The 22,805-nt window shown below is 50.0% G+C and overlaps 1 protein-coding gene across 2 annotated transcripts; it reads left to right on the forward strand.

Annotated features, from left to right (window-relative positions):
* Positions 1–3,920: 3,920 nt before the first annotated feature.
* On the forward strand, positions 3,921–21,152 carry P2RY4 (pyrimidinergic receptor P2Y4). 2 transcript variants are annotated; one of them, XM_048863595.2, is made up of 3 exons: positions 3,921–4,006; positions 11,020–11,122; positions 17,086–21,152. In XM_048863595.2, the coding sequence occupies exon 3, from the start codon at positions 17,102–17,104 to the stop codon at positions 18,200–18,202; it is 1,101 nt and encodes a 366-aa protein (XP_048719552.1). In that variant the 5' UTR covers positions 3,921–4,006; positions 11,020–11,122; positions 17,086–17,101; the 3' UTR covers positions 18,203–21,152. The 2 variants fall into 2 exon arrangements, with proteins under 2 accessions (XP_048719552.1, XP_074988561.1); XM_075132460.1 differs by lacking the exon at positions 11,020–11,122.
* The last annotated feature ends 1,653 nt before the right edge of the window (positions 21,153–22,805 follow it).

The raw sequence follows: 22,805 nt of genomic DNA on the forward strand, positions 1-22,805 counted from the left end.
CCCTGTGCATCTGGCTGAGGCTTTGCCAAAGGCCTGGACCCAAAAGGACGTTTAGCCTTGTGGTGAAACTTGCCACAACCCCAAACTGTCTAGCCGGGTTCCATGGAGAGGTGACTGGGAATTCAGGGGAGCCAGAATGTAGCAGGGGAGCCCCATCAGCTACTGCGACTCCAGCACTAACTTTTCTTCCTTCTCTGTTTGAGCCTAGGGTGACCAGATGTCCCGATTTTATAGGGACAGTCCTGATATTTGGGTCTTTTCCTCATATAGGCTCCTATTACCATCCCGATTTTTCACATTTGCTGTCTGGTCACCCTATTTGAGCCACAGATAGGGCCTGGCTTCTCCTCTGGTGGGCATGGATCCTAATGCTGAGCCCTGTTCCACTTGTATAGAGGCATGATACACTCTGAGCCAGGGGAGGTGGGAGCAACAGTCCATGTGGCCACATCGCACTGGAGCTGAGACTTTTCTTGTTGAGTCTGATACAGCTGATGTAGGTAGTGACTCTACAACCTGGGCTAGCTGGGCACCTCTCCCAGTCTCTGCCCACACAGGTGCTGGAGCACCAGATGTGCGTTGTAGCTTGGTCACAAGGGCTTGATTTCTCTAGGCTCTGAAATGAACTTTGAAACATCACATGGAGGACAGAGCCCCAGCACTGCAGCATCATGGGGCCTCCAAGTGCATCATAGGGGAGAACACTCTAGTCTAATGCACTTATTATGTATGGGCAACAGCTTCTTCCAGCCACCCTGGAGGGCAGAGACCTGGTCCCTCTGTGGGAGAACAAAGCTGCTTGCTCGGCCCCTTATATGGCAGGTAGGTGTTTGCAGAGCACCCCACATCCTCCTGCCATGTGCCTTCAATCACACTGTGTTTAGCTGCAGTTGCCTCATGGAGTTTTTATAGGCTCCATATTGCTGGTTTCTCATGAGATGCACTTTCTGTTTCTATTAACAATAAAACCACAAAGCTGTGAGGAAGCTCCACATCAAGTCCACTTCCTGGTTTCTCTGACCCTGTGGTGACAGGAGGAAGTTGGTGCTTGAGGCAGGAGGAGGGTGATGGTGCTGGCTAGAACCAGGCAAATTGTGAACAAGATTGGTCGAAGCTTTTCCCTCCAGCTAGCTCTAGCAACACATCCATCCCAGCCCTGACCTGCAGCCCTCCTGCTAGTCTTGGTCTTCCCACAGAGCTCTGCCTATGCCCCTCAAGCCTGAGCAACAACGCTCAAACCTTTCCTAAGCAGAGCCAGGTGTTGGCTGGTGACAGACCTGGTGGGAAGAGGCGCTTGTAAGTCTGAATCACACGCACTGTAGAAGGATGTCCTGGAGGAGCTTGTGTGCGTATGTGATGTACGTGCACACACACACACTCACTCACTCTCGCTCTGCTGTGGTGCATTTTCTTTCTGGGAGGAAACACTGGTTCCATTTGCAATGTTGCTGCTGGTGCTTTTTGTCTCAACAAGTTCTTTCCTGTACCCCGCATGGAGCAATCTGTTTCTTAATATTTGAGCAGTCCAGCTGCACCTTGCCCATGCATAGTGATGGGCCTAGGACACACAAGCTTCTGTGTATCGTTTAACACTGAGGTTCAGGGTGGACATTGAGCAAATATTTGGGTTTCCTTTGAGCATCTAGTCAAGCCCCTACTCAATGCCACGTCAGCCGGATGTGGGCGTGTTTGTGCATCAGCCTGTCCGACTCCAGCGTGGGACATCATGGCTGAAACATGCAGGGTGGCTGGCAGTGTTGCTGGCTACACCTGCCCCAGATATCCATTTGAAGGCACTCTCCTCAGACTGGCCCGTAGGTGACAGCACTAGCCTTTGTCCCAGGAATAACCCTGGGAGAGGTTGGGCTCCAGTTCTGTTGTGGGGTGGGGATAAGTGGGAGGGCACTCAGGGCCGCTGAGCCCAGTTCAGCAGCACAGGGACCACGGAGAAGAATAAAACCCTGTAAGGTGCAGGGAGCTGAAGCAGCCGCCAGCCCAGGTTAGAACAGTTCCTGAGGGGCTGCCCTAACTTGTACCTAGCTGTCAATGGCTTGTGGGCTTTTCTGCCAGCTGTGAATACCAGAGTGTGGGAATGCAGCAGCCACAACCCCTGCTGCTCTGCCACATGGACTACTGGGGGTGCTTGGGGCTGAGTTAGCACCGGCTCTGCTGACTCTGAGTGCTCTGTACAGCAGGGGTTGCTCAGAGGGCACTTATGGCAGCTTTACAGCTCCTATATACTGACACAGCCAGTGCAAAAAATGGTGGGGAAATGCTGGCTTGGCCCTTTGTGCCCTGCCCAGCTCCTGCACTTTCCTGGTCCTTATGGAACCTAGTGACATGGTTCCAGTGATGCACGCTGCATCAAATTCCCCACTGCCCCCCGTATCAAGCCCTGCACCCTGGTGCTCACAGGCTGGGGAAATGTCTCCTGTGCAGAATGTGCCACAGGAGGGAGACTGACATGGCCTGCCTGTCAGCTCCACTTCTGTCCAACCTTCACTGGCTCAGAGACAGAAGCTGGTGGCATTGTGAGGTGCCCAGTACCCTGGAAGGCTGCAGCCTTTAGGGGGCACCAACATGTGTCACCTGCTGCTCCAAGTCAGCCGTGTTACCCACATCTTGCATCTACCCATTTCTCACCTGCCTCTCAGTTCTGCTGCAGATGGGCAACTCTAGCTAATGCTAGAGACAAACAACACTCCAGGCTGTCCTTACTGGCAGTATGGCTCCAAGGTATCTGGCCAAATGGAGTGGTGTGGGGTAGGACTCAGCATAGGGCTGGCAGTGGTGCTGAGTAACGGGTGTGACACAGGCAAGGAGTATGGTACAGCACTGGGTAGGAATGTGGCATGGGGCAGAGGCTGAAAAGCAACCTGCACCTTAGTCCCACAAATGGGAATCTCTTATAATTCAGTTCAGTTTTCCAAAATGATGCACTATTTGTTTTTTGATGACCAGGTTTCTGGTGATGGGATGGCCAGGCCAGATACCACAGGCAAGACAGCAGGGAGGGGCAGGGGACAGGAGGCTGCAGAGAGGGCATGGAGGATTGGGGCCCAAATGCCAGACAAGGGAATGCTAGGGCTCAGCACAAATGCAGGCTGTACCTTTGGACAGCAGGTGTCAAGAGAGCGGGTCAATGCAGAGCATCATTAGTAAAACCAATCTTCAAAGGACATCACAACAAAGAGCAGCAAAGCAAGGGGTTCTGAGTCTTCTCCTGAACCAGGAGCCTTTGGTCCTGTCGCACCTCAGCAGGAATCCAGCGGGTCCCCTTCTGGGGCTGGGAGAAGGCAGTGCTGGCAAAGGGAGACAGGGAAGCTGACAGGAGGGGTGGTGGTGGTGATCACCTACCTGTGATGGGTGATCAGAATGCCAGTGACTTCCACACCGTCCCCACCCCCAGGCAAATTTCTCACTGCCCTCCATTGCAGTGCAATTTCTTTTCAAGCAGGCAGCTGAGTCAGGGCACCCATTCCCACTGCAGCTTCCCAGCTCCTATATCCCCCCTCTAGTCTAGTCAGTGGGAGTGTCAGTGTGGTGAATCTACAAAGGACTGGAAAGTTTTTTGGGCAATCCAAGAGGCAGCGAAGAGAGTGTCTGAAATGCGCAGAGGAAGGGCAAAGGGAATGAATAAGCAGGGAGCGATGAGGCTGCAGATCAGGGATTCTGGCTGGGACTGTGCCCCTCGGATGGGCAGGCTTGAAGACGGGGTGTTCTCAGAAATGCACATTGAGCTGGTGAGCTGAATGGAAGGAGGGAGTTGGCACTGACAGCCTCTGGCTTCTGACCCCGCCTCTCCCCACTCCAGGCCCTCCCTCTCCTTCGCACGATGCTCAGAGAGCAAGCCTGAAACTCTGCAAGTGCCCAGGGAAAGCAAGAGCTGTACGGTGACCGGGAGAAACGGCAGCACCGGCTGACCAGGGATGGGATCAAGCTGGAGCCCAGCCCACACAGGGACACACATCACCTGAGGAACTGACTCTGAAACCAAAGAGAGCAGGTGAGGCTGGGCATGTGGGGAGACTGTGGAGTTCCTGCAGGGAGCTGTGGCAACATGGCCAGGCTGACCCAAAGGGCCACAGAGAGGTACTGCAAGAACCTACACTAGGGTGACCAGATGTCCCAATTTTATAGGGACAGTCCCGATATTTTGGTCTTTTCTTATATAGGCTCCTATTACCTCCTACCTGCATCCCGATTTTTGACACTTGCTGTCTGGTCACCCTAACCTGCACGAAGGAGGAGGAGAGAGAAAACCTAGATCCTCTAACTGTACTGGAGCCCTATGCCAATCTGTGGCGTTTGGGGTGTGGGATGAATTGTCTCCCTGCCACAAAACTAACCCCTATGAATGCCAGAGGCTCAGAAAGGCAAATAAACCCTAAGTGGGGGAGGGTCCTGCCCTGGAGAGTGGGGTTCACTCCAGAACCAGCAACCAGCAAAACAAAATCACCTGTGGAAATCAAAGGGGCAGGGGCCAGGACCAGGGAGACAACTACTTTGAGGGGGAACAAATTTCACTCCAAGACCCACACAACAAGTGCTCAGACACAGACTGTAAGCTCTTTGAGGTTATCTGTGTTCACAGCACCTAACACAGCGAGGCCTTGATCCCTGATGAGGGCCTCTGGCACCACCACAGTCCAAACACTGGTAATCGAACCATCCCCAGCATGGGGTCTTGAGCTATCCCCTCCCAGCCTTATTGGCCCATGTCCAGGCATGCAGGGTTTGGCCTAACCTCAGCAGGCAAGCCACACTGATACTATTACTGCCCCTGAAGGGGAGCTGGCCCCAAGCTTCTCTAGGGATGGGGTCTGGGTTTTGTGGGTATTAAATAGAAACAGCTGACTGACTCACCGAAAGCAACGTGTGGTGTCACCAGGCAGAGCCCCAGCTCATGTCCCAGTGTAGCTCCCTCCTCGCTCCCTCCATCACCACCTCTTCCTCCTCACCACAACATGGCTGCCTTCTTTGCCTCTTCTAACATGGCCTCCCACTCCTCACCTCAACATGGCCACCTCCTCACCTTCTTCCTCACCCCACATGGCCAATGTGGGGTAAGGTTGACTTGATCCTTGCACTGATCTCCACTAGCTTTGAAAGACTACACAGGTTACCTCCTGACTCCCCAAAGGAGTGTGAAGGGCACAGTCTCCATGCATCCCATTGCATGAGGGTCTGTTGGGTGGGAACACTGGCTCTTGGCATCTTTCTGCTGACAGAGAAAAGGGAAGTGCCCTCACCTCCCATCTGGCCTGGCTGAGAAACTGGGTCACTGTGGGGAGGAGCAGGCTGCTTGTGACATGTGTGGCAGTGTTGAGCTGTGTCTTTAGCTTCAGGGAATGGTCCTTGGGGACCTGGCCCCACTGTGCCTGTTCTTGCTGCTGCTGTGAAGGGAAGGCTCATAGAGAGAAATTGGGTCATGCTCCCCTTGTGACAAAACTGTGGCATAGTGATTATAGACAAGGGGCCTTTCACAGGAAGTTTTACATTACTTCCTCTCATGTTTTGCAATTTCCTAGAGGAGTGTGGAAGAGGATGAAGGTGCGCCCCTCCTTACCCAGGTCACAGGATGACCCCTGTTTTGTGCCTCAGCTGCTAAATCACTGAGATGCTTGTCTGTCTGTCAGCAGCCCCCAAATGCCCATCCCTGTATGCAGTGCAATCTGCACTCCAGCCCTCTGAGTGATGGCTTAGGACACACACCCTTGCAATTTCCTGCCAAGAAAGGGTGCGTCACACAGATAGAACAGAGTATTATATCATTTGCTCCTGAAAGGAAGGAGACAGGAGCTTTGAGCTGCTAAAGAAAAATCTGGGCTCTTTACTGACAGTCTCATTCATTTTATTGACACTTTTAAACGGCCTGGGTAAATATACAAACTAGGAGGCACCTGGAATAAAGTCACATGGTTCAGTATCCTTTTCCAGCAATGAGAGCAGGTGAAGGGAGTTTCATAGACTCCAAGGCCAAAAGAGTCCACTGTGATCATCTAGTCTGACCTCCTGTATTGCGCAAGTCACAGAACATTCCCAAAATAATTCCCAGAGCAGATCTTTAAGAGAAACATTCAGTCTTGATTTAAAACTTGGCAGCAGGAAGCATTTGGTGTGGGCAGTGGGAGATCCCCTAGTGCCCCCACCAGCTGTGGCGCTCACTGTTTCTTGGTCACTGTAGATTTGCATGCATGGCCGTTGCAGGGGCTGGGGCTGGGGCTGGGGCTGGTGCTTCACGAACAGCATCTCAGTGCTGCCCACATTGCATGTGGGCTAGAACCATAGGTGGGAACAAAGGAGCTGCTTATGAGAGGGAGTCCATGCTGCATTGTCTGACACTGATCATACATCTTTTTGGGTGGTCATCACTGTTCTACCCCTTACATCCCCTCCCCCTCTATAGGCTCTGCCCTTCTCCTAGACAGATGGGGCCCATCTCCTTCCAGAACCTGGCAATGCTGCACCTTCCATTGGCTATCATCCTGCTGACTATGTAGCCATAGCTACATTGCTATTTTTAGGGTGCTATCTTGATCAAAGCTAGCGTGGGTATGTCTCCCTGAGCTGGAAATTACACCTCCAGCTCCAGTATAGGCATTCCTCATGTGTCAGGGACAGGAGCACTGACACATTCAGATGCAGTAAGCCACAGTGAAGAAGTTTCTGGGGATCACATTCTGTGCAGTGTATGGGACCTGAACCCTTCCCCCCTCACCCCCCTGGTGCTTGATTTTTTTTTTTTTTGGATGAGGTTACAAGTTTGATTGATAAACGTAATAGCGGTGAGGTAACAGACACATTTCAGTAAGGCATTTGAGATGGTATCGCACAAAATCAACAAGGCACATATTAAACACATTAAAAACTGGTTAACTGACAGGTCTTAAAATGTAATTGTAAATGGGGAATCATGAGTGCATGGGTGTGTTTCTAGTGGGTCCTGCAAGGATCAGTTCTTGGCCCTATGCTATTTACTATTTTTATCAATGAACTGACTGAAAACATAATGAACAGGGCAGGTCATCTGGATCACTTGATAAGCAGGGTGCAAGCAAACAATATGGTTTTATACATGTAAAGTCCTACATCTAGGAAAAAAGCATGCAGGTCATAGTTACAGGATGGGAGATGCTATCTTGGGTAGCAGTGACTCTGAAAAGGACTTGGGGTACTGGTGGATAATCAACTGAACATAAGCTCCAAGTGTGACACCATGGTCAATAGAGCTAATGTGATCACTGAATGCATAAAGAGAAACCTCAAGGAGAAGTAGGGGTGTTATTATCACCTCTGTGTGTGGCACCACCGCTGGAATACTGAGTTCAGTTCTGGTGTGCTCAGTTCAAGAAGGATGTTAATAAACTGGAGAAGGTTCAGCCATGGGAATGATTATAACAGACTCCCAGTGCTCAAGCTGTTTAGCTCAACAAACAGAAGGTTCAGGGGTGACTTGAGCAGTCTATAAGTACCTACATGGGGAAAGATAATATCTTTTATTAGGCCAACTTCTGTTGGTAAGAGAGACAAGTTTTTGAGCTGACACAGAGGTCTTCTTCAGGAGCCCTCAAGAAGAGTTCTATGTAAGCTCAATAACTTGTCTCTCTCACCAACAGAAATTAGTCCAGTAAAAGACATTACCTCACGGACCTTGTTTCTCTAATATCCTGGGACTGACTTGGCTCCAATATCTCTGCATACATGGGGACAGGAGTTTGATAATAGAGGGCTCTTCAATCTAGCAGACAAAGGTGCAACAAGATCCAAGGGCTGGAAGTTGAAGCGAGAGAAATTCAGACTAGAAATAGGATGCAGTTTGTTAACAGTGAAGGTAATTGAGCATTGGAACTATTTACCCAGGGTTGTGGTGGATTTTCCATCAGTGGACATTTATAAATCAAGATAGGATGTTTTTCTAAAAGATTTGTTCTAGTTCAAACAGGAATTAATTCAAGGCAGTTCTATAGCCTGTGTTATGCAGGAAGGCAGACTAGATGATCATAATAGTCCATTCTGGCTTTATAACCTATGAATCCTCAGTGCCCTCTCAAGGACACCTGAAATTGGGAGCACTTTAGACTGACCAGTTGGGACTGGGAGGGATCCTGGACAATGACTACTGAGGGTCCCCTCGGCTGGGTGCAGAATCCTGTTCTTGTTCTGAGCTGCTCTGAGCTGCCTCTGGCCTGAGAACATTTTCCTGCATCCCAGCTGGAGGGTGCATCTTCTCACTTCCCCAGTCAGTTTCACAGCCAGTGTCAACAGTGAGAGAAAATATAGAGCTCTGGCCCCAGGATAGCACAAACCTGATAGGAGTGATTGCTGGGAGGGGCAGGGCTGAGGGAAGGACATCAGCAGGGAGGTAAGGGTGGGGAGGCAGGGGAGTGTCCCTTGATGATGACCTGGGCAGGGCACGGAGAGAAGCCGGGATCCCTCTCTGTGAGCTGGCAGCAGGCATGTGTCCTATTGGGTGTCACTGTCTCACTCCCTTCTGCCCCATGAGGAGAAGATGAGCTTTTGGGAGCCTTGTTCTGCCATTATTGGTAACACTTTTTGAAGGAGGAACTTGCTCCAGAGCAGAGGGATTCCAATTATGTCTTCCCTACCTTCCTCTCAGCTCTGGCCCTGCTCCATCCCCTTCAGCAGATGGCATCTATCTCCGGTATTCATAAGGCCCGTCACCACAGCATTCAAATGTCAAACAACTAACATTTGCATGATGCAGCTCTTTGCCTCTCCCCATTCCTGGAAATGTTCTTCTCTTAGAGAGATGCCATTCCTGAGGGAGACCTCAGTGAAGAGATGGTTTTTGCCCAGAGATCTGAACAGGCTCAGTCTGAGCCACTCATAGAAGATGTGTTCCACAGCTGAGGTCCCATCACCAAATACACTTTACCCTGAACTTAGGTTTGCTGAGCTCTATCACCCCAGGGGAGCTTTGTGTTATTCTACTCTATATGGCAGATTCCACAAACCCACCCAGTGCAATTTCATGCCTGGTATTCTCAGTGACTCATTCCTTCAGTCCTGAAACTGGGCTCATTGTGCAGAGTTGGGGAGTTTCCTGTGCAGTTTTGTAAAGAGGACACATCCACTTCCTCACTCTGTGGAATCCTAAACACCTTAAGGCACTGTCACCAGTGAGATAATGTTGCTGTCAATGGTGAATTGCAGAGTTTACAGGGTTTCCATTGGTTAATCATTCCATCTTCTGAGATAAGGAGCTGTGGAATGTTCCCTATCTCCCAGCTGTCATGACACTTTACTGCCAGGTTATGTCCACTAAGGAGAGACCCTGGCACAGAAAGATGTGTCGGTTCAGAATCTGACAGTGGCTTCTCCCATCTCAGGCTCTCTGCAGCCTCCAGGGCTAAAGGAATAGTGAGTAGTTCCTATGTATCTACTATTTATCACTATTTTTATAGTGGCATCCACATACAATCAACAATAAAATTCTTCCTTAGAGGTTTTTAAGGTCAGGCTTGACAAAGCCCTGGCTGGGATGATTTAGTTGGGGAATGGTCCTTGCTTTGAGCAGGGGGTTGGACTAGATGACCTCCTAAGGTCCCTTCCAACCCTGATATTCTATAATTCTATGAACAACAATAGCAAAGTCCTTAGTGGACTTCAAAAAGTCTCTCACATTCCTCCCTTTTCAGAATCAAAACTCTTTAGGATAGAGTGTGGGGTTGTTTTTTGGGGGGTGATAGTAGTGGGTAAGGGTTTGAGAATAGATGGGTGTGTTCATATTGTGAGCGCCACGTAGAGTGGAAAGGCTTTCTCAAAGAGGAAGACCTTGCAGTGGTTCCTCAAGATATTAGGCTCTGGATTTGCTTGATCACTTCTGGAAGACTGTTCCATGCATTGTCCCCAGCCCCCATGAGCTTCGCCCAGGGCTTTGAGATTTTTATTGCCCCAGAGGAGACCAGCTTTCATGATGATTCACTGTTCAAAATTCGGTTTCCGACGTAGCCGATCCATTAATTTCTTTGAAAATTAGGACCAAGACCTTAAACTGGTCTTGGAGCAGCTGGAGGGACTTGAGCACAGGCCTGATGTGCTCATGGCAGCCTATGCCATGGAGAAAGTGGGCATCCGCATTCTGTATCAGTTGGAGCCTGTGCATCATCTTGACATTCAGTTTCAGATACAATGATCTACTGTAACCCAGTCTGGAGGTGACAAATGCATCGATTAATATGGACAGGTCCTTGTCGGGGGGAATGGCCTAAGTTTCCTAACCATCTGAAGGTGAAATAAGGCATTTTTGGAAACTGATACTGCCTGTTTATCCAAGCTTAGCAAGGAATCAAACAAGACCCTGAGGTTTTGTACCACTCTGACCAACGGGGCTGCATGCCTTCAATGAAAGGTGGAGACAACATCTTGGCCAGCTCTTCAAAGTGTTTCTTGTTTCCAACTAGCATCCTTTTGGTTTTGCTCAGGTTTAGCTTGAATCAGCTGCTCGTCATCCAAGTGCTTATTTCTTGTAGGCATTCTGACACTTTAGTAGTGGCAGTGGTTGCATCAATGGAGGATGAGATAAACAGTTGTGTCCTTGGCATACTGTTGGCAGCTGAACCCATGAGGTCTGTCTCTTTCTCCCAGTGGTCTCATGTAAGTAGTGAAGAGAAGCAGGGATAGTGTGGATCCAACAGGTCCCACCAAGTGAGGCCTTTGGAGAGGAGGAGCCACTACCCATCACCACTCTGGGTCTGCCGGAGAGGAATGATTGGAGTTACTGTAATGCTGAACTGACTACTCCAGTTATGTCACATAGGTGTGTTAGTAGCGCCTTGTGGTCCACTGTATCCAAGGCTTCAGAGAGGTCCAGCACAGTGAGTATGGAGATCTGACCTATGTCCTTGGCCATGAGACGATTGTCTTTTAGTGTTACTAGTTACTACTAGTGTTACTAAGCTTGTGCTGTGCCTTGAGCTGAACCCTGATTCTGAGATATCCAACGGGTTGGCTGATGTCATATGTTGGAACTATTTTCTCCATTATTTTGCCCAGGTATGGAAGGTTGAAGACCGGATGGTAGCTGGAGAGATCTTCAGGGTCAAGTGTTGGCTATAGTTGATGACTGGGTGAACTACTGCATTTTCCAAGGAGTTTGGTAGGTGTGCATCTCTGAGGGGGCACTGACTGTTTCCATTAGGAGTAGGCAGACTTGTTATTCTTTGGCTTGTACCAGCAAAAGTGGCACGGATCTGTTTCACAGGTTGTGGCTCTAATATGTTTCAGGGATTTTTGAGCTTTGACTTGTGTGATTGAGCCAGACTCAGTCATGGGCCATGGGGCAGGTAATACAAATCATATTGGGGAGGAATTTTCTGTCCCAGTTAGCTCCATAGGTATTTGGCTGATCTTATCAGTGAAGTGTGCTGGCAGCTCTTCACTATGGTCGATGCTTGGCTCTGGAGTCTGGGCTACGCAGTCGGGGTTGATTAGCTGGTTCACTGTATGGAATAGCTCTGATGGCCCTGATTCTGCTGCATTTATTGTTGATGAGTAGAAGGCTCATTTTAACTCTGTTACTGCAGTGGCCTAGTCCTGGAAGTGTTGTTTGTGCTGCTGGCTGAGGGATTCAGAAAGTTTTTTGCATCTCTGGGGTTTGAACTTTCTGCCTGTGTACCTCAAGTGCTGTCGTTCATCTCTCAACCCTGGTGTCTTCTTGGTCAGTGGGGGGTGGAGTAATTGGATGGGTTGGGTGCCAATGGTAGTGGACAACATGTGATTGTACTGTACTAACTCATTGGTGCTTTGGCCTTGCGTTAGCATGGCTTTTCTCCTAGGGCGAGTTGAAAACCTAGGGAGTTCACCAGTCTTCAGCAGTGGACCAACTTTGGTTGTTCATTACCATTGTGGAATGGCTCTGGTCTCTGCCTAGATGAGGTGTGATCAGATGAGGAAGTGTATGATGGTGACATCTCCAATATCCAGACCTAGACCGAAGATAGGCTTCAACATATGTCTGGCTGCATGTGTGAGTCCAGAGACTACCTGGGAGAATCCCATGGTTTCCCCTTGGGGACTACTAGAAAGAAAACTCCAACCACTCCTTAGCAGCTGAGTGGACACAGGCTTGTCCTTACCGTTCCATTCACCCCATTTTATTCTTCCTTTCTTTCTGTATAGGACTGTTCAATAGAGCAGCTTCTGTCTGGGCAGCAAGTCAGATCTACACTCTCCTTCAGTGAGGAGAGAAAGTGTTTAATGCTTCCCAGGGACACACTGGCCAGACCAAATGCCTGGTTGAAGTAGGCACCACTTCAAAATAAATCAAACTTCACCTGACCCAGAGGGATCTTCTAGCCAGTAAACACTTACAGGAAGCCTCTACCTTGTGCATATTCAAAAAGAAATTGATGGACAGAGCCCTGGAGTGGGACATGGCAGCTGTTTCCATGGCCAGATTCTCAACTGGTGTAAACTGGCATATTTCTATTGACTTCAATAGAGCACTATTAATTTATGAACCTGCAGATATCTGATCGATCACTGGGCATTTATATCATGCACATCACATTGACTGCCGATTAACGTCAATATTCTACGGCGCTCTAGGAGAGTGGAGAAAAAAGAATCCTGGATCCAATAGAAACTGCAGAGGAATTTTAGGGAGGCATAAGGTTACATAAACTAGTCAGCTTAGGGGGCTGAGAACCTGACATTCTTGTGAAAAGTATCACAGGTGGTCAGGAGGTTCAGCATTTCATCTCCTCTGGAATATCATGCCTCCCACAGCACAGTCACCTGGCATCACAGTGGGGCATTGATTTAGCACTGACTCAGAGGGACAAGGGCCAGCTCCTAAATCCCCAGCAACATTTCCTGTAGTGTCTGGATTTCCCGTGGTTGTTTCTTAAGGAAGTCATTATAACCAAAGGCAATGCTACAATCCTGCAGCATTCCTCACAGGAAAGCCATGTCACAGCTTGCAGAAGTGTCCTGCATCTGGTAACAGCAACTTTGGTGAAGGTTGCTAGACTTTCCTACTTTCCCATTTTTCTCATCTGTTTACAGTGGAACTGGCTGAGCTCCATTTGTTAATATTTGATAGGGCCTGCCTGCCCTCTGAACTCAAGGTGTTTGCTCTCCAAGGATACGGACTAATATAATTTAGCTCTGTAATAAACCTGTGCAGCAATCTGCACCTTTGGTAGCTGGAGGGAAATTGCAGAGAGTGTTTAGTTTGGGCTTGAAGATCCAGTTCCATCTGGAACACAAGTAAATACTGCAATCAAGGGATATGATTGACACTAGTGTTGGATGTCCTGCAGGTGGAAATCCTACACAGCAGCCTTGTATGCTCCCTTTGCACCTCAGTCTCACCTGCATCCCAGTCCACCTGCAGGATTATTATTACCGTAGGTCCAGGAACCACAGTCAAGGATCAGGGCCCTGTTGTACTAGGCACTATACAGTCAAGTAATGAGGAAGATAGTCCTTGCCACAGAGAGCTCACAATCTACATGTCTAGGATACAACAGGTAGATGAAAGAGACAAACAGGACGGGAGGTTGATATAACACAATAAACAGAGGTCTGCCGGCTTCTGCCCTGCACCATTGTAAACCAGCATCCTCACTACCATGCACTATCACCTTGTCTTCTTCTGAACATGTGTACAGTTGTGAGCCACATGCAGCTTCTCTGGGCATCATGACCTTGATGAGAAGAATGTAGCAATTTCATTGAGTCATGGATTTTAAGCCCAGAAAGTACTATTAAAACCATCTAGTCTGACCCCCCCCAGTATAACACAGGCCAGAGAACAGCACCCAATAAACTCTGTATCAAGCACATAACTATAGCATGTCTGTTAGAAAATGATCCAGTCTTGATTTAAAGACTTCAAGTGATGGAGAATCGACCACAACCATAAGGATGGTGTTCTGGTGGTTAATTAACCTCATTGTAAAAAATACGCACCTTATTTCTAATTTGACTGTGTCTAGCTTCACCTTCCAACCTTTGGATTGCATTATGCCTTTTTCTGCTAGATTAAAGAGCTGCTATCGGAAATCTTTCCCCCATGTAGATACGAATAGACCAGGGTGGGCAAACTACGGCCCCCAGGCCGCTTCCGGGCCATCAGGCCTTTTAATCTGGCCCTCGAGGTCCCACTGGGGAGCAGGGCCGTAGGCTTGCCCCACTCTGGGGCTTCAGCTGGGGAGCGGGGTCAGGGGCTTTCTGTGAGGCTTCTGGAACCAGTGGCACATCTCCCCTCCGGCTCCGGCTCCGGCTCCTAGGTGTAGGGGCAGCCGGGAGTGGGAACCACAGCCAATGGGAGCTGCAGTGGTGGCACCTGCAAATGGGGCAGCACGCAGAGCATAGGAGCTGGCGGGGGGACATGCCGCTGCTTCTGGGAGCTGCTTGAGGCAAGCGCCGCCTCAAGCCTGCACCCCTGACCTCCTCCCATGTCCCAAGCTCCTGCCCCAGCCCTGATCCCACTCTCGCCCTCCGAACCCATCCCAGAGCACCCTCCTGCACCCTAAACCCCTCATTCCCAGTCCCACCCCAGAGCCTGCACCCTCAACCAGAGCCCTCCCCCTCCCCCCTGCACCAGCACAGAGCCCCCTCCCACACCCTGAACTCCTCATTTTCTGGCCCCACCCCAGAGCCTGCACCCCCCTGCCGGAGCCCTCACCCCCTCCCACACACTAACCCCCAATTTCATGAGCATTGATGGCCTGCCATACAATTTCCATACCCAGATGTGGCCCTCAGGCCAAAAAGTTTGCTCACCCCTGTAATAGGCTGCGATCAAGTCACCTCTCAACCTTCTTTTGGTTAACTTGATAGATTGAGCTTCTTAATGCTTTCACTGTAAGGCATGTTTTCCAGACCTCCAGTCATTACCATTTTTCAACATTCCTTTTTAAAAGTGGACAGCAGAACTGAACACACTATTGCAGTAGTGGTCTCACAACTGCCCTGTACAGAGGTAATATCAGCTCCCTACTCCTACTTGTATGCCCTTGTGTATATGTCTATAGTCATATTTGCCCTCTTTGTTACAGCATTGCACTGGGAGCTCATGTTAAATGGGGTACCTACCATGACCCTTCAGTCCTTGTCAGCGTCACTGCATTCTAGAATACTGTGTCCCATCATTTAATGTGACCTACATTCTTTGATGCTAGTATGACTTGCAACTGGCTGTATTAAAATGCATATTATGCAAATGATCGCACCTTACCAAGCGATCCAGGTTAGCCTGTACAACTGGTCTGTCCCCATCGTTTTTTACCAATTTTTGTGTCGTCTGAAATTTTACCAGTAGTAGTTTTAGCTTTTCTTCCGGATTATTGATTAAGCTATTTAAGAGCATTAGGGCCAAGAACAGAGCTCTGCTGGCCCCTGCTAGGAACACCCATGTTGGATGACTATTCCCTGTTTACAGCTATTGTGTGAGATTATCATGTAACCATTTTTTAATCCATTTAATCCTCTGATGCTGGAAATGGTGGTGGGAATGACCAGCCAACCAGACACTGGTGCAACAGACAGATCTAAGTTAGTGCCCTTTACAGCCAAAGTATATACCTTCTCCATCCCCACATTCTATCAGGAAGCTTGCCCCTCACAACAGAGCTTCAGAGCCGGTTTCTTCAGGTTGCTGCTAGCAGGACAATCCACTGTGAGGGGGATTACCAGCCGGTGTCTGTAGATTCAGGGTTGGTGATGGGATGTGGTGCAGACTGAGTGACAATCCTGAGAGCACTGGGGCCTGCTGGGCACCGCTTACCCTGAATTCCTGCTCTAGGTTTGAGAGGCCAAATACTGTAGATACCCTTTATTCTTGGAGGGGGCCCTGTCACTGAGCACACCATTCACCAGTTTATGCCTTTTGTCCTTGCCCTTGATGTGACTTTGGCCTTTTGTTAATGGTGCTACACAAGTGTTGGCTTCATAGTGGAACGGGCACTGGGGCATGGTGATAAAGCAAGTGTGCCCACGTCATCCAGTGCCTGCCTGGAGCAGCTGCTTTGCTTCAGTCAGCTGCATTTTTGTCTTCTGTGACACTGGGAGCTTTTGGTGAGTTTTGTCAGTTGCCTCCTCCTGATTTCTGCCTGTGGTCCCTCATTGCAGCTGGTGCCTTGGGTGACGGGCTGCTGCCTTTCTGAAAATGCCAGGCAGGGAAATGAGCTAATTTCAAAATCTTTAGGGAGATTCTGGGGGCTGCTGAGGTGCTCAGAACCTTCTGAGGCCCGACTCCCGCATGGGATGAAGCTACTGGATGCAAGTTACTCATCTCCTGCAGGGGAGAATCAGGACTCTGGGCTGTAGATTTTCTGAGATGCAAGTGGAGCCATTTTATGGCTCTTTCCCTGCCCTGGGGATTCATTTGCCAGACACACACAACTCCTGGGCCCCTCCTGTTGATGTGCAACCTGGGACATATCCCACCTGGATTCTGAGCTCACAGCTGCACTGGGATGGGACTCCACTTTGTAATGACTCTTCTCTGTGTGGCTCAGAGATCAGTGTTCTGAAACTGGGACTGCCTCCAATCTGGGGGCGACCTGAGGCCCCTCTCAATGCTGATGGACAGTGTTCTTCCAAGAGGCCTCTTTAGCAGCTCTTCAGGGATTTCTCCAGAGCAGAATGTGTCTCCAGGCGAGACTCTTTCCTCTCCAGTGACCCTGCACTCTTTCCTTTGTAAATCACCCCTCTGGGATTTGCAGCATCGTTGAGGACATGCTAATTAGTCTAAATCTGTTTTTGAGAGGCTGTGCTGGCATCGAGTGTGGGGCTGCTAAGGCTCACAAAGATCTCATTGTTAGGAAAACAGTGGGATTATCTGAGTAGCTGCTAGAGTTTGGGGGGGCGGGAGAAACAGGCTTTTCTTCTGACGTATACTCGTAGGGTCTCATACGTGCTTTGTGTCACTCAGGGGACTTAGAAAGGGGTAAAGGCCCAAAGGTGGGAGGCATTGGAAAAACCCCACAAATGATCATCTAAGCAGCAGGAATGCCTGGGAGAGGAAGATCTGGCCCCCTAGATTCTTCATATCTGACACCGGTTGAGGTCAGTGATTAATGGATGTTTTTATTATTGTTGCTTTTTCAGAGATTGGCTTCAGGCAATGGCCACTTTGGTGAGGACATTCCCAGTTGCTCTGTTGACTCCAACACCCACTTTCCAGCTGACAGCAAATACCACCAGCGATGGAGAGGAGAATTGCGTCTTCAATGAGGAGTTTAAGTTCATTCTGCTGCCTGTGTCCTATGGGCTTGTCTCTGTGGTGGGGCTGCTGCTCAATTCCTGGGCCTTGTGGATGTTCATCTGCAAGATGAGGCCCTGGAATGCCACCACCACCTACATGTTCAATCTGGCCCTCTCAGACACCCTGTACGTGCTTTCCCTCCCCACCCTGGTCTATTACTATGCTGACCGCAACAACTGGCCCTTTGGGGAGGGACTCTGCAAGATTGTGCGCTTCCTCTTCTATGCCAATCTGTACTGTAGCATACTCTTCCTCACCTGCATCAGCGTGCACCGCTACTTGGGGATCTGCCACCCCATTCAGTCGCTCGGGTGGGTGAAGACCAAGCATGCCCGCCTCATCTGTGTGGGTGTGTGGTTCATTGTCACCATCTGCCTCATACCCAACCTGATCTTTGTCACCACCAGCTCCAGGGGCAACGACACCCTTTGCCACGACACCACCAAGCCCGAAGAGTTTGACCACTATGTGCACTACAGCTCCTCAGTCATGACCCTCCTCTTTGGCATCCCCTTTTTGGTGATCGTTGTGTGCTACAGCCTGATGGCGAAGAGGCTTTGGAAACCCAGCCTATCCAGCTCCAACCAGAACATCCCCTTCTACAAGAAACGCTCTATCAAGATTATCATCATTGTAATCACAGTCTTCGCCATCTGCTTCCTACCCTTCCACATCACACGGACATTGTACTATACTGCCCGGCTCTTCCAAGCCAACTGCCGGACCCTCAACATTGTCAACTTCACCTACAAGATCACACGGCCTCTGGCCAGCATCAACAGCTGCATAGACCCCATCCTGTACTTCCTGGCTGGGGATAAATACAGGGGAAGGCTGCGTCGGGCTGCAATCAAAATGCCCAATGCCGAGAACACATCTACTCTAGCCCTCGTCTCACAACTCAAGAAGAACGGCTTCTCTACCTCCCGAGGTGCCAGCTACTCCATAAATGATGCCTGAGAAAAGGGGGGTGAAAGTGACCGACAATGGAAGCAGCGAGGGGTATTGAAAGGGCTAGAGCCTGGGGAGCCAGTATGCATCAAGGCCAACATGTGGGACCAGCTTTAGGGAAGGCAATAGAGTTGCTGGATTAGTCTCACTCCAGAATGGAGGTCTCCTCCATCTCCTCCTAATCTCTGTGAATTATTTCCCCACTGGTGCTGTGTCTGCTTCTGACACAATCATTCTGGCACCAGGTTTAACCTCTGAATGCTTTTGAACTAGGTTTACACTCCCATGCTCAGAGAATGCTCCACCCCTCTCACACAGACTGAACATCTATCTCAGAGCCAGGGATATTCCCTGTCTTGTCATAGCTTGGGAGGACCACCCGGAGTAACGCCAATGGGAGTTCAGAGAGAAGAGACCCCTACATCCCATAGGGAAATGGGGGAGGCCAGAGGGATTGTCTTATGAAGAGTACTAGAGACTCACAGGTAGCGAATTCCCTGCTTCAGATGCAAGTGGGGGCAGAGCAGTGGGAAGGGAGGGGACATGGTGACACTTCGCTGGTCAGAAGCCTAGGAACCTAGAAGCCCCAGTGCCTGAGGCTGAGAGCAAAGAGATGGAGGATTTTACCATAGGAAAGGAGCCAGTAATTGACCACAGGCCACAAAACTGGCCTCCTGATTTCTTTTGGGAGAAGCCCAAGTAGGCTGTTTCAAGTAGCCTGGGGCCCTGGGCTGCTGACAAGGGAAGATCACAGCCTAGCGTGTGCGGTACAGTGCTAGGGAGCTGAGGACTTAGAATAGGGCATGCTGGGTCTAATGATATGCTATGTACGGGGGACCAGGTAAGAAGAAAGGAGCCTGTCTTCCCAGGCACAGAAAACCCATATAGAGCTTCCTTCAAAGTGACCCAGAGACAATAAATAGGGACAACGCTTATAAAGAAGAATATTTAGCACATTATAAACAGTAACTAAGTGACCTAATGGGGTCAACACTAGGTCAAAGCGTGCGGGAGGGGAGATAGAGGGGAGCTCCCGCAGCTAGGAGTCGAGGTGCAGCATATGCTATTGAGGACAACACGAGGGTCAGACAGAGAAGGGGAGAAGAAATAACTGACCTGGATTCCTGGGCCCAGTGGCCTGACCTTTTGCTGGCCATAGTTTCAGCAGTAGGGGGGAGTCTGTCATGTCAGGAATCTTTCCTGACCATGCTCAGACGACGCTATGTCATGGCCTGAGTCAGTATTTGTTCGGAGCAGTGGCTGCCATGCCAGCTGCGAACTCCCTGCTGGCAGAAGGGTATCTCCTGGATTACTGATATCTGATGAAGTGAGCTGTGGCTCACGAAAGCTCATGCTCAAATAAATTGGTTAGTCTCTAAGGTGCCACAAGTACTCCTTTTCTTTTTGCGAATACAGACTAACACGGCTGTTCCTCTGAAACCTGACTTCACCTCATTTGCCTTACTTCCCTTTTGCTGCTCTAAGCTGGGGGAAACTGAGTCTGGATCAAAAGCAAAAGTAGCTGAGCTGCTCTGGACGGTGCAGGCACCACGCCAAGAGGCAGCCAGGGCTGGCAAGGGAGCAGTTTCAGGGCACTGGTTCTAGCAATGCAGAAGAGAGACTGGGGCTGGCTCTGGCAGGATGCAGGTGACGGGGTAGTGATGCATACAGAGTTAAAGCCTGAGCAGTGGCCATGGAACCGTGTGTGTATTGTAGATGCTGTTACACGTCTCTGTCCCTTTGTGTTCGGGAGGGCATGACTCGCCATATAACTAACAGAGAAGGCACCACAGCACCTTTGCTCCCCCCTCTCCTAGCTCCAGGTGGCTGGAGGATGGGCAGAGCCCCCAGGGCAATGAAGCCCATGAAAGCAACTAATTGATCCATGAATAAAATGTTTTCCTGAGCAATTTTCCTAAGGCCCAGGACTGTTTCCCTCCCTGTTGCCACCAGGAAATCAATAAACAGGAGAGAACTGGCATGCATGAGAATCTTTTAAATGGCTCATTGAAGGTCCATTTGGCTCAGCCAAGCTGTGAAGTGTCCATTGCTGAAAGCTGAGAAAGGAAGAAATGCTAAGTGACACGTCTGCCTGGGCTCAGTGGCTTGGCACATTTCCTTAGGGCCTCAGGAGAGTTCAGAGTCAGTTTCACCCCTCAGGACTCCTGGAAATGGCCAGAGTGAGTTTTCCACTGCAGTCAGAGTGGGGAAATAACCAAGGGCACACATGCTACCTCCTGATAGGTCTTGTAAAGGGGAAGGGTAGCGGAGGGGAAGGCCCAGGTGGTTTCCCAGGGCCCCTAAAGAAGGTCTTAGATGATTTGTGAGGTTGGTATTGTACCAAATGGAGACTCCAAACTCAGCATGTTTTGCACCTATATTTCTCCTGCTGGGGAAATTTCCCCAGTCCCTTTAGGTCTGCACTTAGTGGGCTCAAGTATTCAAATAAAAAGGTTTGAGCCTCAAGCAGAAAGGCCTGTGGTAGGAAGGGGGCATTTTCCCTCCTTTTTGCTAATTCTTCCCACCAGCTCATACCTGAAATGGCTTTCACACACCCCAGCACCATCCACCCCCCCACGCACCATGTCTCAGTGCCTCTCCCACAAATGAGAATGGGCTTGTTTACACAGGTTCCGGCATTTCAGCCTCTGAAAGGTGCCCCTTAGATTCTGGTTTCTCCCCTACTTCATGATGAGAATCAAGGGGCAGGAAAGAGTCACCACTTTATGTTCCATTTTTCTCTGCCAGATATTAGTTAAACTCCAACAAACATTTCTAAAGCCAGTGAAAAGCTTCCCCCCCAACCCAATAAGTCCCTAGTATGACCTGACCTGGCACCTCTGCTGACTAGGGCATGTGGGTTTGCTTTTCATATTAGCATTTCTGCAGGGAAGCCAGGAAATTGGGAGTGTAAAGAACTTTCTGTTATAGTGCCTCTAAGTAAACAAGCTCTTCAGAATGTTTCCTTTCGTGGTGTTTGCTTTTGAAACGTTTGCACAGCTCTGTTGTTTAATTGTGTGGGCATACGGGTAGTATCTGCAAGGCAGCATACAGGTGAGTGTGTGAAGTGTGATGCTGGAGGATACTAACATATTAGGGTGTAATGAATTAGGTATTCCACATTCTAGAATTCATGAGCCCAGCCTGCCTTCTGTGGGGAGCAGAGCTGGGGCAGGAAGGGAGACATGCACAGGGGGAGGACCATCTCTGCCTATGGAAATCTGAGGGGGGAGCTGCAAAGCAACCTGTTTGTCCTCCCCACAGGATTGTGTTCACATGACTCAGCCTGGCCTCATGGGTGATCTTTGCTTTCAATGCTGCTGTCATCTACACCCAGGAAACAGCTCACCAGGGTGCCCTGGCCTGGGCCCAGCACTAGGCACTACCCCATCACCAGCTTTTCCTACAGCGAAGCGAAAGCTTTAAGCTAACAGAGGGTCTTGTGCCATTACCTTCTCTGCTTGCAGAGGCTGGAGGGTCAGGTGCAGAAGCTGCCCTCTACCCCTGAATACACTCTGAGGCCAGAAACAAATTTCCTAGCAGGGTGCTCTGCACCAGGTGCTGTCGTCTCCACCTCAGAGGCGGCTGCATTTCAGTGGGGCTGTGGGCATGCAAATTGCTTTGGGAGCTTTGGAAATGGAGGAAATTATTACCATGGTTTCAGCCCTGTTTCTTCACAGACTCCATGGAAAGCAGTACCTGCCTGTGCGGTGCCCCTGATCTGCATCCTCCAGGTTTAGTACCAGCATGTCCCACGAGCGGGGCTAATCCATGCACTACTTTGCCTCTGATACTGCAGTGCGGGTGGCCTCAGACATTCCCCATTCGGGGGCCCTCAGCAGCTGCTCCAGCAGGCATCAGGCTGAGGCTTTGCTCACAAGTGATGGCAGTAGTCGAGCAGCTTTTGTTCCATGGAGTTGAGCTCCTCAGGGAGGTTAATCCCAGCCTTAATGCTGGGCTTTCTCCACACTGGTACCAGCTGCCTGACATTACTCACTGGGCTTGGAAAAAAAACACAGTAAGCCCTGGGACCTGAGCTAAGCGCCAGGGGCTGGGTGCAGAAGCTACCCAGTTACACACAGCTATGGGGAGCTACCCAGTTACATTCCCCTGGCATCCTTAGAATCTTCTCACCACAAAGAGCCTAGAGCTAGGCCAGGACCCTCCACTCAGTGCTCCCATAAGGTGTCACAGCCCCCCCATTCTGGGCCTCCAGGCATGGCAGCAGAGCACAGCTGAGAGCCACTGAGGTAGCTCAGAGCAGAATTACAGGGTCCCAGGCAATTGAAAAGGAGCCCAACAATAGAAGCTGTGACCACAGGAGCAACCCTGCCATCCCATGGGCTTGACAAGGGCTAAGGACTTCCTCCTCCTTTTTCCCCTTAAGCTACTCCATGCACAGGGGCTTGTGACAGACCCTTTGTCATTTGTACAGTGGGAGCAGCAGGCTAGCAGCCCCCTCAACCAGCACAGGAAGGGCCTGCAGGGGGAGCCACGTTCACTGCTCAAGAGCATGGTCTTCAGCAGTGAATGGCTAGTGCAGTCCTTTGGGATGTCCTATTGAATCCTTGGAACAACATGTAGAGGCCTCCCTTCTCCAAAGAACAATGAG

Source organism: Caretta caretta, chromosome 9, assembly GCF_965140235.1.
Source record: "Caretta caretta isolate rCarCar2 chromosome 9, rCarCar1.hap1, whole genome shotgun sequence".
Lineage (NCBI taxonomy): Eukaryota > Metazoa > Chordata > Testudines > Cheloniidae > Caretta > Caretta caretta.